Raw genomic sequence first — 19,196 nt, forward strand, 5'->3', positions numbered from 1 at the left:
CACAGAGCAAGGCCGGGATCCATGTCACTCTTTATCTCTCATTAACACTCACATTCCAGTAATATCCTTTTCCATTTTTAAACTTTCTGATTGGTGGGAACTTGCTGAAGTCTGTGGGTAATCGAACATGACTTCTTAGATAAACTGACTTCCATTCAAGTTTTACTTTAACAGTCTCTTTACTCACTTTAAAATGTAGAGCTTCATTGTTAAATCATTGATTAAACATTGTTAAAACTCACTAACACCTCTTCCTCTCAACTCTCCCTCTGTGTTTTACCTTCTCACTCTTTTTAGCCTCACTATTCCCCCCTCCATCCATCCCTCACTCCTCTTAACTCCTGTCATCCCTCCCTCCCTCCCTCTCTGCCCCAGCAGGGTGGAGTCTATCAGTTGATCTGACCAGTTTCAGGGTCAACCTCCAGTTGTAGAGGAGTGATCTGGTCCTCCTGACCTCCTCTTGGCTCTCCTTCTCCTTCCAGAGGAGGCTTTGTTGTGTTCACCGATGCCGCAACCCTCATCTTTCTCTTTTTTGCGCCACTGATTTTTATTTTTTCTCCAAATTTCCAAGATTTCTTTTTACCAAAGATCTTGTCGGAGCTTGCCTCTCCTCTTTGTCCCTTCTTTTCACATTTGGATCACTGGGTTCTAACAGTCGATCAATCAGGCAACTAGCAAGTCAACCGACAATCAAGTATGGCAGACAAACCAGGCTTGCCGACGGGTGGTGGAGATGACGCTGGAAGCATCATGGCATTGCTGGAGCGCGTGGCGGGCCTCATGGATAGTGTCCAGACCACACAGCAGCGCATGGAGGAGCGTCAGCTGGAGCTGGAGAACACAGTGAAGACCATCCAGTCCGACGTCGTCAAGCTGACCAGTGACCACGCCACCACCAGTTCTACCGTTGACCGGCTGCTGGAGAAGACGCGCAAGGTCAGCCGCCACATCAAGGACGTCAGGGTGCGAGTGGAGAACCAGAACATCCGGGTGAAGAAGGTGGAGGCCACCCAGGTCGACCTCTTGGCCAAGAACAAGTTCAGGGTGGTCATTTATCAGGTAAGACTCAGATGTTTGGTTACAAAGACACATTGTGCCACTGTTGAGTACTTTTTGGTGTCTTTCGTTGAACCTTTGGGGTTCTGATCAACTGCCTCTTGGAAACTGAGTGCTTAAGTGATTCTTCTTGTATCAGGACTGTAGACTGTTTATTCTTTTCTAGAAAGGTTGAAGAGAATCAGATTAAATGTACCTCTAATGCTTTTAGGATTTTGGGTCAGGATTTAAAGATGGTAAGCTGGTATGCTGCCTCGACAAAACAGAGGTATGCAAGGGTTGAAATTTTGAACCAGGTCTGAAACACTGAGACTCTGTGGAAAACCTACCTGAACCCAACATGCTTAAATTACTCCTACAAAAAAAAAGACTCGATACCAAGGGGGCCCGAGGACATTCCTATCTGATCTAAAAAGAATCAAACGGTTAACTCGAACTGACCCTTCCCTACCTGATCCAATTGGACCAAATACAATTTTGATTCTGCCCAGCTCTGGCCATGGTTGGTTCTTGATCACTGGGAACAGAATCGAATCGTGAAGGCGTTTAACATTCACTCTCAGTGCATTTTGATTCTGTTTCTCACCATTTCTATGATGGAAGAACTGAGGAGACTGAAAAGGTCAAGAGGCCAGTTGTCTGACAGAGGATGAGTGTGATAAAAGATTTCTGTCTACTAAATAGTTAAGGTAGAAAATTTCCAAAAGAAGCAAACTTGTTTTGATGTTTCAGCACCCAGATTTAGACCACTAAGAATGACACCACCGATACCGAAAGCCAAACAAAATCTACAATATATTCATGATATTCACTTGTGAGTTATGAGAAGACACTTGTGAACACTGAACAACGTTCTCAAGGTTCTGTTGATTCACATCTCTGAGTTCTGACTTTGTTGAGATGAACAAATTGCATTAGCTGCATGTATGTCTCAGTTCGTTCTAGAGGTTGAAATAGCAACAAGCACACGCACACCAGGCTTCGTTTTACTTCTTTGGCCTTCACTGTTAGCAGCTGCCAGCGCGATGGTGACCTGGTTATTTTAGCCCTGGATAAACGTCAGTATGCTGAAAGGTTACACCACAGATCTGGAACACATAGAGTTTTTTTCACACAGAAATAACAATTTGTGAATGATTATTTGGCTGCTATACTGTAGAAAACTAATCCACTAATCCTGACAAGGTGCAGCTGGAGACTGAGTGATGGTTTCATTAGGGAAAGTTGAGTGCAGCTACAGCTTTTCATTCCCTTTTTTCCCTCTTTGATGTCCCTACCTTGGAGCAGTTATAAGATTTTTACCTTTCATTCCTGAGCTGGGTTAGGAACTGGTTCTTACATACCGGATATCTTCAACAAAGCAAAGCAAAAAGTGGTAAAAGATGCCAATGAACTTTGTTGGTATTTACATGCCAAAATGATGCAATATTGATGCTTTCTTGTTTTTGCCTGTTTGTGAATTTTCTAAAAAAAATGCTCATTTGTGCTCCATCACAAAAGGAGAAATAAACAAAATGAGACGAAATAAGTTTTAGTAATAGCAAAGGTAAAGGAAAAATGTAATGTCAGAGTTGTCACAAATTTAGTCTTTATCCAATAAAACTGCTGAGACTGCAAACGACCAACAACTATTTTTGAATCTGAAGATGCACGCTGACTGCATGCATCTCACCGTGATATCATTAGAGTGCTAACATATCAGGATGTTCAATCTGCAAGAGTTGTCTGGTGAATGCACAAAAAAGATGAGGTGCTCGTCCTAGAGGGTGGCTGCACATTTAGCTTCAATGATTTTATCTGACATTTTGACCACACTTGGTCTTTCTAAGGGCGAGTTCTTGGTTGAAACGGCTGTACAATGAAATCATTTCAGCTTAGTGTGCAGTCAGCTACTGTAATCTGGACTCTGTAAGGTACAGTGTCAGGTTGCAGGACTCTCAGTGAGGTACTGAACATGTTAATTGAACCTCAGAAAGACCATGTGATTGGCTGGCTGCAGCTGCTGGATGTCAGGCTGCATTGTGCACATGAAGTGTCATGTTCACGTCTCGTGGGATGGAAGGTAGAGACGGCTTATGTTTTGCGAGCGTTCACATCATCAAACAACTCAAGACAGTTTTATGATGGTTGTATCCTATGCAGACATTTTTCTACATGATCTGTACATGGCAACTAGAATGTGGTTATGTTAGGGAAGGATTGTGTTTAGAGAAAATTTCTGGTCTGTGACTGGTGCAGAACTCTGGTCTCCTGCATTAATATCTGATGCACTAAATGACAAAGACCTCCACACCCTTACTCTCAATCCCTAAAGGACACATTTGGTCACACTACAAACCATTAATGATCTGAATATGAACCGCATCAAAGTCATTTGAATGAAATGTTATTAATGATTGATGCACTCACCAAATTCATAGTATTATTACACTTCTGTAGTTTTTCAGAAATGGAAACCAAAAGAAGACACTTTTCGGAAATAGTCACTGAAGGTTTTTCCTCTTGTTTCTCTGTGGTGCTTTGAAAGAGTCTATATATCACTCCTAGTTGTGGCCTTACAAAAAATAGAAACCGACCATGAAATAATAACTTTTTAAAGATGTTATGTGTTTTTAAAAAGCCTCTGAACTTCTTTTCATCACAAAAAATGAATATTCAGTTAGCAGAGCTGCTGTGTGGTTTCTGTACTGTAAGTGACTGTGCCAGCTGAGCGCTGACCGACCAGGTTATTCTGAGTCTGAACCTCCACCATCTCCTAATATAGTTGTCTGCTCTCTCTCTCTCCCTTCCTCTCTCTCTGGATTAGCTAACAACAACCTCCTGGATGAACGTTATAAATCATTTCGTTAGCTGCTAACAGGCTGCGCTCGCTGTTTGATTTGTTCTGACACCGGGTTTTAGTTAGACTGGTGAAGGGAAATCCTCTCAGTTGAAGCTGAAGGGTTTCAGCACATAACTGTGATGTCATGGGGTCAAATGGGCTCATAACCTTTGACCCACCCACTTTGGACCACTCCTCCCTGCCCATACTTTAAAAGAGGAGAGATCCCTGCGAGCTGAGACCTTAACCTCTAGTGCTCTGTTACTTTCCTTCTTAACGTTGGATTAACTGGCGAGCTGCTGCTCTCTGACTGGCAATATTTAAATAAGTGACACCTTTTGTGACAACTTTGTAGTTTCATGCACTGAAATCAACAGAAAAACTCAAGTGACTGATAAACTTTTTAACTTTTTAATAGGACTGGGTATTAGACCTGTAATGTATGCGAGCACTGACTACTGAAACATGTCAAACACCGAATGTCGGCATCGCTGTTAGTCAGATGAAAAGATATCAAGATTATCTGTGTGTTAAGTGCAGAGCTGGAGGTTCACAAAGACAGACTTTGACTAAGCTTTAAATTGAACAGTCAGACTTCAGATAAACGTCCAAATTCATCTGTTGCACAAAGATGTCTAGACCTTGACTAAGTTAAGTAGGGCTAGTTTGCCATGTCAAACTGCTCAGTTTCCTTCGCTGAGGCAGAAAATGACTGCCATCTGAAAGACCTGAACAGTTGCAAGAACATTTAATTGGGACAATTCAGCCACAAGTGTAGCGATAGAAAAAACTTCCAGTAGCATACAATCTCAGCGCAGTGCAGACCTGCAGCAGAGCAGGGATGCTTCTTAATGTGGCAGGACTCAGTACTGCTGCCAACTCGTCAGTCACACTCGGAACAAAAATGACAATTTCCTATATATGCAATGGATTACTGCAGTCTCTAAAAACTTTTCCCCTTCTTTTTACTGACCCACAAAATGCAAGAAAACCGCAAATTAAGAGCCATGTTTTTCTCTTTTTTGTCCTCTAAAGAGAAAAACATGGCTCTGGTCAGGAGGTGTCAGTGATTGTTACCATGGAAACATGGCTGTTGAGTCAAATGGCTAACATTTGAAATAAGCCATATTTGTGAGACTGTCTAACTTGCATTGCCAAAAGCTACAGACAAGTATAAAATATCTAGGACTTGGTTAGCTTAGATTAGCATAAAGACTGGAAACGGGGAAACAGCTAGCCTGGCTCTGTCCAAAGTTCAAAAATACACCTATCAACACCTGAAAAGCTCAATAAATAATACGGTTTTAGTTTTGGTCTCCATACATACACTATGGTACCACACCTGACGCTCACATGCTGCAACTGTTCCTTGAGGCATAACAGCTGATGGATGCAGTAACGCCCTCTGAAGTCACAAACATCTTTTTACATTCCTGTTTGTTTACGGATTAATCAAACAAGATACAAACGTGTTAATTAATGATCTTTAGAGGTGCTAGTAGGTGTACTTTTGAACTTTACTTCCCTTTAAGCTTGTTTGCAGACTGCAGACTGTAATGCAATCTGTTAAAGCTTTGGAAATGTCAGCCTCTCTATCAGGTGTCATTTGGTGCCCATGATGCGTGTAATCAAAGATCCTGATGCTCCCATTTGCATGCTACAAACTAGTTAGCTAACTAGCGTTAATAAAGGTTCATTTTGCTTCATGGATTCCTTCATTTAGGACAGATACAAAAACCTAAAATTCCTCAGATCTCAGGATAGAAAATGAATGGTCAGTTTTCTTACATTTTCTTACTTTCCATCTCAGGTTTGGTCCAAACTGGCGTCTGGGAGTTCTTGAGGAGGTTGTAGGAGGTCCCCAGTAAATTTATGGCTTTGCAAAGTCAGCTTTGTACATCTGTCCAGCTCACATTTCACTACAGACCAAAATGTAAAAGACTGTCTCTCTAAACTGCTGAACATCATTAACAACAATTTAATCAGGGTTTTAATAATCCTTTTTTTCTTCTTAAATATACAGAAATAGATTCTGATTGATAGTTTAGGACCACAAATAGCAAATATACCAGACTCTGTGACAGGCTGTCATATGATGTTGCTTTTCTTTTATAGGCTTTCACTAGTTTTGTTTACTTCTCGTAGAATTCTGGCTGCTGTTCACCAGTATTCACCATGAATGAGTCTCATTGTGGATCAGGGTCAACCTTCCCTGAGCGAATTACGTCTACAGGGATCTGGTTCAGTTTGCAGCTTCGGCCTCAGCATTTCTGCCCCATTTAATGTTGGGTGTAAACTGATATTACAGTTCCAGACTGAGGCATGCCGTGACGTACCCCGAAGCTGAAAGTGATCCAGCTTTGCTCCGTACGCTGCTGCTCGCTGATATGTTTAGCTTCCTGCAGCCGAGCCCTGAGCTGCAGAAACAGGTGCTGCAGTTTATTTATAGAGGCAGGATCAAGGCCTGCACGCTAAAGTCTGCATGACACACTTTAACCAGAACAGAAATAAACCTTACATCAACCATTCAAAGTTTGTCCATCTGAATGAGAAGAAAAAACAAATATAATTTTTTATATCTAAAGCATTGTGTTATTTTAAAGTTTGTCACAATCATTTAATCATGATGTTCCTCCTGGATTCTCATTCTGTTCTGTGTTCTCCTCCATCAGGGTGACCAGGAGGTGAAGGCCGTCGCGCCAGGCAATGAGCCAGCAGAACACAGCGGGGGCGGCGGCGCCGGCGCCAGAGCCGAGGTGGAACCGGACAAGTTCGAGCTCCCTCCAGAGTCGGACGAGGAGTACATGGTGGTGGAGGAGGCTGACTCCTCAGCAGCCAGCCGCATGAAGAAGACGGGCCTGACGCGCATCGAGAGCTTCAAAGCCACTTTCTCCAAGCAGAACATGAGCAAGACCCGCGAGAGCCTGGGCACTAAGGTCAACAAGTTTGGTGAGCGCATTGTGACGGCCGAGAGGCGCGAGAAGATCCGCCAGTCTGGCGAGAGGCTGAAGCACTCAGGCGAGAGGCTGAAGGAGACCATCACCAAGAGCGTCCCGGCCAAGCTCAACCTGAAGAAGGAGAGGACTGTGGCAGAGGGCCAGGAAGGAGCTGAGGGCGCCACGGAGGGAGCCGTGCCCGTCCCGCCTCCCAAGGGCCGCAAGGGCACCCCAGACGCCGCCAAGGCGGCTGCTGACGAGGGCAAGGCAGAGGAGTCAGAGGTGCCAATGTACGACATGAAGCAGCTATCGTAAAGCTTTAGACAGTGATGATCTGTGCCGTTTTCTATGGACTACTGAGACCACACAGAGCAAGTGAAGAAGAAGTTTTAGGGTCGCTGCCACCCAGCGGAGCTGCAAAAGTGCAAATGATGAAGGTTAACATTTGTTTGAACGTTGTTGAAGGAAGTGAGCAGAGAACAGGCCGGTTACAGATCCAATCTGACTGAACATCAAGATGACAACCAAAGATTCCTCAAATCATTGAGGCTATTTCATATGCAGTGTCTTCCTGGACATTTATTATCAAATCAGCAAAATATATGAAGTCTTTTTTTTTGTTTCGTGTTCAATAAACACTGACTTTGGAAAATAAATGAACAGTGTTCAGAACTTCTCCACAAAACTTTTCACATTATCACACCGCTGCTTGTTTTTGCATGTTGATGAGATAGACATGTTGGGTGATAAAGCTATAATGGGGTCATGGTACGTTTGGTTCTGTAATACGGAGTTTTGCACTTGTGACATGATTAAGGTTAAAAGGTTAAAAAGTGGAGATCAACTTAAATAAACTTGACTCAACAGAGAGAATAGAGACAAATTTGTGTTTGGAGACAACTATGAGGGCAGAAGGTTGTTTGTACACGTTAAAGGACTTAATGGATCCAAAAAGTTTGGAATCATATCAGAGATATTGACACACAGACCAGAGACTCGAAGCAACAGGACAGGAAACTACCTGGACCTAAATAGACTGAATATACAGTAAGTTGGACCCGTGAAGACGTCTTGTTTGCTTTAGTAGAAGCAGCGAAAGAGATTAAACCTGAAAACCTGTGTTTAATAGAATAAGTGAGTAAATTACTGAGACATTAGTGAGCTGAGCTTTTTTAGATAAGTGGCTGTAAATAAAACCAAACGAGTATTTTAGAAATTCTTTACAACACTTACATATAATGATTTTAATTGATCAATAAATATCTAAATAATTTAAAATATGTATTGTATAAAGTTGTCAGTGTCACACATGGGGAGTGCGAGGATTTTCAGAACATTTTGACTCGTTATACGAGGAAAAGCTCAGGTGTTACTAATAGCATTAACGATGACCTCAGCAAGCCCAAAAAAAAAAAAAAAGATTCAATAAATACATTTTAGGAAACTTCAGGGTCTGTAAAAAAAAATTGAGTCATTTTACTTAAAGTGAAGTTTCTGAAATTAGTTCAGAAAAATAAATTGTCACAAATAACTTGATTTAGCAGTGATGGCGGCGTTGTGTATTTTTCTATATGGAAACCTTGACAACCAAAACCATATTTTTACAGTATTTGTTTGTGTTTGAGCTTTTGTTAGTGTGTGACTGCATGGCTGTAGTTTGTCAGTGATATTTCCTTAAAGCAGATTTATGTTTGTCATGTTAAAAGAATAAACGTTTACTTGATTTATTCTATAGCTGGAGCAAAGCTGCTGAATTTCTTCATTAATTACGGACTAATTCGGTGTTTCAGATTTTATTTTATTCTATTTTTCACCGTCATGACAGTATTCATCTTGTAAAAAATATATGCAACTTATAGAAGTTAGTAGTAGTGATTTTCAACACTGATAATGTGTCACAAAGTTTTAATTGACTTTGGTTTTCTTCTCTGCTGAATCTCTGTTGATAATTCTGTGAATTCTCACTGATGCTGTTCATCTAAGTTAACTTCAATAAAGAAACAAACAACAGACTGACTCACTTCACAAGCTGAGTTTGACTCTGAGGACAAACATCAGTTTTTATTGTTAAATCTTCACAGATCTCACAGTGTCATAAAAACAGACACAAAGCAGAATCAGTGTTTAAATGTGTCTGGAGGAAAGCGACTCTTAACTTCTAAGTGATCAAAAGAGATCTAATCAATCAAAAGGTTCATTGCCATGATACATTTGTTACATTTGTTTTACACCAATCTGAATAATTTGATTAATAACAGGTTTTTAATTTTAGTTAACTTAACAGTTTTTATCAGCAACCCAGCATCATTATTAAGGATGCTTTCCATTCTGCTAATTCTGCGTCCTCACTCCTCCGTCCTCCGGCCCTTAAATGCATCTTGTATGCACAAATCACCACGTCTTTCTATTACAAACTATTTAGAAAACATAGAAATGCAAACAGTGATGTGAAGATATGTGGCTCAAACCTCAGATTATTGAATTGCATCAAGTTTCAAGTCTCTGCCAGCTGATTTTCATAGAAATAAAATGAAACCAACGGCTGTCTGGAAGGAAGGAAATCAATCTAAAGATGAGGGATGGTTTGGAAAATGATCAGCAGGACTTTAAAATAAAATTAACAGCTAAAACCTTAAAAAAATACACCTACTTGTTACTTTTTATGCTACTTGACCACAACAAGTCAGAGGATCATTTGCAGTCACAGAGCAGCGCGGCGCCTCGCAGCGTCCAGTGCTCCGCCGGCTGCACGCTCCTCAGCTGCAGCGAGAAGATGAAGTTCAGGTCGGTCCGCCGCGGTTTCTTATACACCGGACATGAATACAGGCTGATCGCCCCGCCGCCACCGGGCTGACGCTTACTGTCGGCCATGTTGGCTGAGCTGACAGCGTAGACGTGAACCACAGGGAGGGGAGTGAAGAGGACCTGAGAGGAGACAGCGGACAGGTTCATGGGAGTTTCGTATTATTTATTATTTTATTAGGTTTATAATCGTTTATTATTTTAATAAAACTGCACACACTGACCTTGGGCGGGGACTCAGTGATTTTGGCGCTGCGCCGGTCCCATCCTGCTCCATCAAGGAAGAGGCCATAGATGTAGACTCCGCCCATATCCTCTGGGGGTGGGGCCGACACATCTTCCCTCATCATCTTGGTAACGTCGTTGCTAAGGGTGACCGTATCCAAGGCCCAGCCCCTAGAGAGGTTGGAGCGTGTTGTCTCCTGACGCATGGCGGTCAAAAAGCCCTGCAGGGAAAACAACAGACTCACACACTCACTTCTAAAGATAAAATGCCAATAAACTAAATGAACGAAGGTGGAGTGGTGTGAACCGACCTGCGGGTTGAAGAAGCCCGTGAGCCAGAACTGGTTTGGCCGTCCAGTGCTGATCCAGCTGCTGAGCTGCTGGTTCCTCTCCAGCAGCTCGCTGAACCAGAAGCCCAGCGTGGCCGACGGCCAGCTGAGCCGCAGCCACAGGCGAGGGATCCGAGCATCAAACATGCAGTCAAGAGCGTCGCGCAGGTCCTCCGACATGATGATGGTGCCTGCAGCGTGTCAAATTATAATATTCATAATAATAACAATAACAACATTATTTATATCGCTCTGTTAAAAACAGTTTACAAATTGCAATTTGACAATTTGACAGACAAAACAAAAGCAGGATACTCAGAAAGCCAAACCGAAAGGCCAAACGCAAGACAAAATTAAGATTAATTTAAAGATGCAATACACGACATTCAGCCACTAGATGTCACACTATAGCACCAGCATCTTGACCAAAACAAATGTGTTCGTTGTGTCGTGTCCCTGAACCGACAGCTCACAAAATTCTGATCAAACTGTCAAACTAGGCAGAGCTGATCAAATACGGATCAAGATTCTGTTAGTGTACAACATATTTTTGTGTGATGTTTAGCTGTAATTTGGGATAAAGTTGTGACACGCCGCCGCCGTCTTGGAAACAGACACGGAGGACATGGAGGGACTCACATGCACTAACATGCACGTGCAGCTGAACCGGCTATCAAAACAAAGAACAGAGAAGCTCAGATTACAACACACACAGAGGGAGTGTGACTTCATTCTCTGCTCAGAACGCCATTACTCCGCTATATCTTTACATAGCAAATAGTTGTTTTCTGACGTCCAGAGAGGCTGAATGTCGTTTCTTGCACCTCTGAGGAGAAGTTAAGACAAGGCAGCAAAAGATGAAAGATAAAAAGACAGTAAAAAAACATCATGTGAAAGCAAGTCTATAAAGCCTCGACTTTGGAACGGCCAGAAAGGCCCCATGTGAGGATCTAAAGCTGCAAACTGGCTCATATGGGGCCAGTATATCTGTTATGTTTGGAGCCAGACCCAGATGTGCTTTAAAAATGATCAGTAAAATCTTAAAATCAATTCTGACTTGAACGGGGAGCCGATGGAGAGAAGCCAGGACTGGGGTGATGGGATGTTTAAATGTTGAAAATGTGTGTGTTCGTGTGTGTGTGTTGTGACTGACCGTCGATGGCCAGTTTGAGGTCGGTGAGCGTGCTCCGCACGCTGCTGATGACTCGCTGCATGCGGTCTACTTCTTGCCGGAGGAAGATGTTCATCGGCTGGAGTGGACCCATCTTCTGCAGCTGACCTTTGACCTTCAAAAAAACACACTCAAGACTTACTCAGCATTTCTACAGAGAATTACAGAGAATACATTTGTATTGTTTAATATCAAAGGAACATTGAATTTTGGGAAATATACTTATTTGCTTTCTGATGGAGAGTTAGATTAGAAAGTTGATACCACAAACATACCTGTGTACTAAATATGAAGCTACAGCTAGCAGCTGGTTAGCTTAGCTTAGCATAAAGACTAGAACCAGCTAGCCTGGCTCTGTCCAAAAGTAACAGAATCCACCTACCAGCACCTCTAAATAAGTTTAATTAAACTTTTGTCTTATCTGATTGTAATAACAAAGTTAATTTACACATAGATGTGTAGTTCAATAATACTTTGGCAGGTACCTTTCTCTAGATATGATAGACTTCTCCCAGATGGTTGTTATTATAAAGGCTGCAGCTTCATATCTTGTTAATTTAACTGTAAAAACGATACTTCACTGTTATACAGGCTGTGTTGGAAGATTCTTTGGCCAGGTGCTTGGCAACAGCTTAGAGCCAAGAAGCATTCCTGCACATAACCGCCTGTAAAACTGCACTTTGGTTTTTTCTACAGATATATTTTTGCTCCAAATTAGAAAGTAAACGACGCCTGTTTGGCTCAAACTGGCACTGTGCCGGTCTGGTGTTGGAGCCCATTCAGCACTAAACACACACCTCATGTGGCACGTAGTCAGGTGGTAGCTTCTCCAGCATCTCATTGGCTAGTCTCTGTACACTGGCCTCCCTGGTCTCTCCGGTCCCGCCCCCGCTGTCCTTCGGTTGGATGTTGATGATGGTGCTGAGCGTCTCAATGGCCAGATTGGTCTGGTAGGTGATGTCAGCGTTGGGGTGGAGCCCAAACACCTGCGAACAGGAAGACAAGGGTTAAATGATGAAGCTGCTGGACTGTTTTTCTGTGAGTTCTTCTGTGTTCTCATAACCTTCATGATGATGTGTTAATAAAAAGGAGCATCAATGTGAACGTGTTGTTTCTGGTGCTCACAGACAGCCTTTAACTCTGTCATGCTTCTGAGCATGCTCTGACCTCAGGTGAGTCGACCAGCGGCAGGGCCTCGATGTGCTGCAGGATGTCCTGGACGGTCTTGGCCTTGGTGGGGATGCTGTAGCCCTTATAGAAGAAGAACTTTTCACTGAAGGTGTTCTCGCTGAACCAGACATGAGTGAAGGTGTTCAGGAGGCGTTTGTCCAGGTCATCGGTCACCCGACCGCCATACTGGACCTCACCTGGTTATGGACATGTAGAAAAAGAGTAATGTAATAAACTAATAATCTAATCTGAGCAAGTTAGAGGTTCAGTGTTGTGCTTCTTGGTTCACCCTGCCTGTCTTCATCTCTTGTAGTGTTGTATTTTTTTGTGCCGTGTCTTGTAAATTTTCATGTCATATCTTGTTGTGTAGTGTCTTGGTGTGTCATAGCTTGTCGTGTTGTATTTGCTTGAGTTGTGTCTTGTTGTCATATTGTGTCATGTGTGTATCTTGTAACATTGTATCTTGTCATGTCATATCTTGTGTATTATCTTGTGTCGTATTTTGTTGTTTAGTGTCTTGTCAAGTGTTATCTTGTTGTGTCTTGTGTCATATCTTGTGTAGTTTCTTGTCATGTCGTATCTTCTTGTCGTATCATTGTATGTACTGTCTTGTGTCGTATCTTGTTGTGTCGTGACTCGTTGTGACATGTCTCGTTGTGTCGTGTCTTGTGTTGTACCTTGTTGTGTAGTATCTTGTGTATTATCCTGCGTCGTATCTTGTTGTGTCGCGTCTTGTTGTGTCGTGTCTTGTCATGTCGCGTCTTGTGTCGTATCTTGTTGTGTCGTGTCTTGTAGTGTCGCATCTTGTCATGTTGCAATGTGCATCTTGTCCTATTGTGTTGTGTGCTGAATCTTTTATTGTTGTATCACAAATTTTGCTCATCTCAACCTTTGAAATATTACTTCATTTTGTCTGTAAAGTAATAAAAGATGTACAGGACCAAGACCAGACCTACTGAGTGACTTCTGGTGTTTAAAATGTGGCTATAGTGTAGGATTTGATGTTGTTTAGGGTTTGAAGTTTCACTGCCTTAGTTAAATAATGGATGAAACTCAGCCTAGTTCAGGAGTTTCTCGCCTGGTAGAATAAAGAGCATGATAGATTTAAAGAAGTCTGACCCAGCATGTAGCGCAGGCAGCTCCAGTTCACTCCTCTCTTGGCGTCCAGGTCATCCAAGTGGTTCTGAACAAACTGCATACTGGAGGTGAAATCTGCCTGGTTGAACTCGTAGGGGATGTTCCAGCCGAGAGGACCGAACTTACGACGCTCCTGACGGGGTGACAGAGGAAGGAAAAAAGAAAGTATTATTTCCAAATCACATCCATCAGCTCTTACACTGATCGGTTTCCTTCCTGGCAGCTTTTCATTTCAGTTTATTTTTATGAAAATTATCATGCAGAGATGTGAAACTTGCAGTCATCAATACTTGAATCAGGTTTGTTTTTGGTGATGCAGGGACTGTAAAACTCTGAACAAGCAGTGACACCAGTCATTGTAAAAACAATGTAAATTTGGTCATTTGGTCGTTCATTGCATATAAACAGGCGGATACCTGTACAGTGGTGTGTAAGAAGGCCACAGCGTACAGAAGAGGTTTCCACTGAAACAGGTTGCTGATCTCTAACTGATCCTGAGTGACGCCACTGAAAGTCCTCTTCAGACCAGCTTTCATCCCTGATGAAGGCAGATGAAAGTGAAGAAAACCAAAGAAAATACTTATTTTCTACATATTTATTATCTTATTTATCTTTTTTGGTTGTAATCTCTTTCTAGCCCCTACCTTCTTTAGCTTTATTATTTATCTACTTCCTTTTGCCTTGAATAGATTTTTATACACAGGCGCATGTGTAGATGAGCAGAGGCCAGTTTAAATGTACACACATAGATATGTGCACATATATATGGGTTTAAATAGGAATATACAGCTCTTGTTGTTTTGTGTTTTTTTAAATATATATAACTATCATTATTATTATTATTTTCTTTTATTCTTCTTTTCCATTCCCTTGGCTCTTAATATTAAAAACAGAACATGATGGAAAACTGGCCATGACATAACATGTACAAAACATTTGTCCTAAATTAAATTAAATAAAAAAAGAGAAAGAAATAAAAGCAAAGAAACAACTAATGGATGTTGAAGATGGAAATTACTAAAGATAAAAAAATGGGCAGAGTAAATGAATAAATTAATTAACATATCAATTAATCCATTAGCCATGATGAAACTAACCGTAAAGAGGACCAGAAGCCTAATATATCATAAAATATATCCAAGACGCAAGAGGATAAAGTACGTAACATTTAATAAATTAGATAATAAATCAATCATGATGATAGAAGAATCAAGAAGCTGATTGAAAAGATTATCAGCTGAGGATGAACATAAAGGTGAAGAACTGAATTCACTGAACAAGACTAAATAAACAAACAATATAACTGGACTTCAGAGAGGAGTTTATTACCGAGAGGAGGTTCATTGGTGAACTTGATGGAGGACTGAAGGAAGTTGATGGGGAATCTGTAGAAACACAAACACAGTGAAATTACAGATGTAGACCTGCCAAGTCTGTAGACACACCTTCTGGTACAGACTGAAAAGACTTTACTTAAATGTGCTTCATCAGATCCAGCTAAAAACACACTTTGGTTGGTTTTTGGTCAGTTATTTACTTACTTTACATTTTTAGCTGAAACCCCTCATCAGCATGTTTGTTCTGGTGTAATGAACACAGCAGCCTCTAGGGGGAGCTAGCAGGTCACCGGACTTCGTCTTGCGTTATCAATTACCTGGGGTGAACGTCGGTCGTCAGCCACACCCTGAAGCCCTTATGGACGCTCTCTGGTGTTGCCATGGTGACCGTCTCCAGCAGCTCATCCAGGAAGTCCAGTCCCAGGTGGCAGTTCTGCAGGAGGAGCCAGCCGCCGTCCGTCATGCTGTTGGCCAATAGCCTGCGAGCGTGAACCTCCTGGCCCTGACCCATGGAGATGGGACGGCACGGCGCCCCCTGCAGGCAGAGGACAGGTCTCTGCTGTTCATCCATCCATTTTCAATCTACTCATCCATCACATCATCTGTCCATCTTTTTTTTGCCCTATTTATATCCTACTTAACTTCTACAAATCCATCAATCTATTAACTGTTCTCTCTTCTATTCTTTCCTTTATTCATCCATCCTTTCTTTAGCCCGTCCGTTTCCATTTGGTCATTTTGGTACTTCTCTCTCTCTCAATCCTTTCATGTATTTCTGCCCATTAGCTAATCTTCTATACATAGTTTATAATCTTTCTTGCTTTCACTGATTAATTAATTATCTTCTCTTGCATATACTTCAGTCGTCCAGCCATCCATCTTCCCATCCTTCATCCACTAATTTCTTTTCATCATCTCTTCATCTTCTCATCTATCATTCACCTTGTTCTTGGCCAGTCTCTCTATGTTCTCAGTTGGGTCGGAGCCCATCGACAGCAGACAGACCATCGGCGTCCTGTTATCGCTCTCGGCCCACATGGCGTCCAGGTCCAGAACCAAACCTTCAGCGTACTGTTGACCCAGAGACCCTGAGATGTAGCGCCGCGCCTGGCCAACAAACACACAAAACCTGTTACATGTGTTAAACTGTTATAACTATTAGCATTATATATCTAGATTTCTAACTGTTAAAATGACATCACAAACTCTTAGAGTTACCGCTTTATCCATTAGCTTTGCATTATCTTAAAATCTCTTATTTAGGGGGGTGGTTTTGTTTGTTTCATTTCCGTACTTCGTTTCCTGTCATCTTTCCACATGTATAGGACACATAAATTCACCATTAAATTTCTAATGTTAGCATCACACCCTTAGCGTGTGTTAGTGTTAGCATTATAAATTACATTTTAACTGTTAGTATTTCAATTTTGTCATTATTTCTCTAACTGTTAGCATTATAACAGAATAACTGTCAGCACTGTAACATTATCTATAACTGTTAGTATTACGCTTCTTTATCACTTTAAATTTAAAAGTGTGATGATTTTAAGAGACTTGACATGTGGTGAGTTGAAGATTTGCAGCAGCAGTTTGTCCTCCTCTACAAGATACAGTTAGCATTAAATCAGGACCTGCTAACATTAATAAACATTTGCACTGAACTTACTTATTCTTTACCTACAGTTTGGTATGAGTCTGAACTGATAGGCGGTGGAGGAATTATCACAGCATCTGTCTATGAACAGTTAAATCAGTCACCCATCACTGTCAAATATATATTTAAGCAGGCTTAACTGTACACAGATATGTACACATGCATAGACTATACATAACCACTTACTATATGTATATATAGTAACTTATTACATCAGCCATTCAATATTTATTTCAGCTCTTTTACACAACTTTGCACTACTAGTATCCTTGTTTACAGTCTACAGAAACTGTTTGACCTGTATAGACTTATATGTTGTTGTCCATTTCTTGTTTCTGTGCGTCTATTTTTTCACCTACTTGCTTGTACATAATAGTCATATGTTTGTGTTGTACATGTAAGCACATTGAGATCCACTAGAAACTGTATGTGTAAACATACTGGGCCAATAAGGCTGACTCTGATTCTGATCTGTCCTGTAATGAAATCTAGTCTTTTGTTGTGGGTGAACTACAGTGTTCAGCAGTCAGACCTGAGCGATGGTTCGGTCGGGACACCAGCTTCGGATGAGCAGAAGCTTCCGGAAGGTGTCAAGCTTTTCCTCATACCCATCAGGCAACGGGGCGTCCTCTGGGGCCGGATGGTCGAACCACATCCTCCAGGCACGCTCGTTCTGGCCCACCTGAGACATACCGGAACATAACTTCTTTCAATCTGTGTGTTTCAGCTTTACCTGCTCTAATGACCATGGGTCTGGGTTGTACCTGGGTCAGGATCTGATTGAACAGTGTCAGGCCAGACAGCTGCACCAGGTTGAGCCAGGTCTGATCCAGGATCCAGCGCCGTGGTTTGGATTCAACAGAGTTTAGATCTAGAGAGGCGCCGCCTACACACAAAGTACTTACTGTGACATTACTTCAGTAAAAAAAGAAAAGAAGCACAGAGGGAAAGGAATGGAGAATAAAGAAAAGATTTGGTAAGACATGGAAGGTACAACATAGTGAAAGAGGACAGGAAGGGGCGGAGAGGGAGGATGGATGGATGGATGGATGGATAGATTGCTAAGGCTATTGCTAAGGTAGTAGACTGTCCACACTTGAATAATTTACATAATGTATACATATATATACTGTTTATATATATATATATGGATGGGTGTGTAACCTTTGACGAAGGTGAGCACCTCGGTGTGCGAGATGTTTCGGTCCTGCAGGTCGATCTTCAGAGCCAACAGCAGAGTAAAGAGCAGCTTGTGCTCTTCATACAAACCTCTGGCTGTGTAACAGTACACCTGAGGGAGGGTCAAACAGTTAGTTACACCTGCAGCTTACATCCAATCACAGCCAGATGTAACCTGTTTTTACAAATGGTTTAGGTTGACACAATGAGTGCTGATTGGCCAGTTACACATTTATAATAGAGAGGTAAGTATGTGAATTGATTTTTTAAAATTTGCCTCAACAGATATAATGTCTGTCAGAAATATGAGGGTCACACCTTCAATGTGGACTAAAACTAGCTGGTACCTGGTAGGTGAGGAAGTTGATGATGTTGCTGATGCGTTTGGAGGTGAGCTGCGACTTGGCAGAGTGCTGCATGGACGAATCAAAAAGTCCCAAGAACTGCCGCAGCGAAGTCTGGTACATGACGTTGACCAGTGACATCTCCACGATCAGGAAGTAAAGGATGCTCCCCCTGGTGGCCACTGGACGGTACTCCTCTCTGGCTTGGTTGATCTTTACCTCTGTCTCCGCGGCAACTGACAGTTTCTCACTCACCTGGAGGACAAGAAGATGAAGTTGGTTTGGTTTTAAGAGTTTTAATTGTTTTCCTTTGTGCTTTTATTTCATGTGTTGGTCATAGAGTTTGGATAAGCTGGTAGGAAAAGTAGGGAAATGTGAAAATGCTCCCATTCAGCCACAGGAGCATTAATGAGGTCCTACATTGATGTTGGGTTACATAAAGCCTGGTCCCCAGTCGTATAGGATTAGATTCTGAAAATTCAGCAGCAAAAACTGAACAAAGTGACAGCAAAAGAGAAATCTTGATCAGTGACAGAAAAGTAGAGAATACTGTAATCAAATGTTGGTCTCGTATAGTTTTATTGCAAGTTTTGCATTTGGGGTAATTTTTCAGTTTCAAATTATTTTTATTCACTTTCTATTTGTAACTTTTATATGATTCTTAGGAGATTTTGTTCAACGACCATGAAAGAAATCTATCTTCCATACATTCGGTATTCCAGCTCATCCCAAAGGTGGCGGATGGTGTTGAGGTCAAGTTCAGTCAAGTTCTTCCACACCAAACTGGTGAAATTATTTATTTATGGAGCTGGCTTTTTGCACTTTGGTATTGACATGTTGAAACAGACAACTGTACCTCCTGAGCAGTGGTCTTGGTGACCCTCAGCACCTCGATCAGAGACTGGTCCTCCACCAGGGACCCCTGTGTGCTGGTCAGCCTGAACAGCAGACTGTCCTCCAGCTCCTGCATCTTCCTCTTGTTGGACGTCACCTCCTCCAGGAGCTTCACTCGCTCAGCCTCCAGCTCCTGGCGGG

The 19,196-nt window shown here is 41.9% G+C and overlaps 2 protein-coding genes across 2 annotated transcripts in view; one reads left to right on the forward strand and one right to left on the reverse strand.

The window, feature by feature from the left end:
• The first annotated feature begins 421 nt into the window (after nt 1-421).
• cavin4b (caveolae associated protein 4b) lies at nt 422-8,846 on the forward strand. The gene is made up of 2 exons (XM_042399599.1): nt 422-1,059; nt 6,550-8,846. The coding sequence occupies exons 1-2, from the start codon at nt 697-699 to the stop codon at nt 7,126-7,128; spliced, it is 942 nt and encodes a 313-aa protein (XP_042255533.1). The 5' UTR covers nt 422-696; the 3' UTR covers nt 7,129-8,846.
• The window catches only part of dnah5l (dynein, axonemal, heavy chain 5 like), a 72,435-nt gene continuing 62,069 nt past the window's right edge, over nt 8,831-19,196 (reverse strand). Inside the window, exons 82-97 of the mRNA XM_042399607.1 lie at nt 19,018-19,188; nt 18,165-18,416; nt 17,803-17,929; nt 17,403-17,524; nt 17,171-17,320; nt 15,927-16,091; nt 15,302-15,519; nt 14,977-15,032; nt 14,064-14,185; nt 13,630-13,780; nt 12,508-12,707; nt 12,138-12,326; nt 11,323-11,455; nt 10,152-10,360; nt 9,840-10,061; nt 8,831-9,738 (exon numbers count right to left, since the gene is read on the reverse strand). Coding sequence (XP_042255541.1) covers nt 9,505-9,738; nt 9,840-10,061; nt 10,152-10,360; nt 11,323-11,455; nt 12,138-12,326; nt 12,508-12,707; nt 13,630-13,780; nt 14,064-14,185; nt 14,977-15,032; nt 15,302-15,519; nt 15,927-16,091; nt 17,171-17,320; nt 17,403-17,524; nt 17,803-17,929; nt 18,165-18,416; nt 19,018-19,188 — 2,721 coding nt within the window. The 3' untranslated portion in view covers nt 8,831-9,504. The remainder of the gene's footprint in view (nt 9,739-9,839; nt 10,062-10,151; nt 10,361-11,322; nt 11,456-12,137; nt 12,327-12,507; nt 12,708-13,629; nt 13,781-14,063; nt 14,186-14,976; nt 15,033-15,301; nt 15,520-15,926; nt 16,092-17,170; nt 17,321-17,402; nt 17,525-17,802; nt 17,930-18,164; nt 18,417-19,017; nt 19,189-19,196) is intronic.

The sequence above is a fragment of the Thunnus maccoyii genome, chromosome 21, assembly GCF_910596095.1.
Source record: "Thunnus maccoyii chromosome 21, fThuMac1.1, whole genome shotgun sequence".
In the NCBI taxonomy this organism is placed as follows: domain Eukaryota; kingdom Metazoa; phylum Chordata; class Actinopteri; order Scombriformes; family Scombridae; genus Thunnus; species Thunnus maccoyii.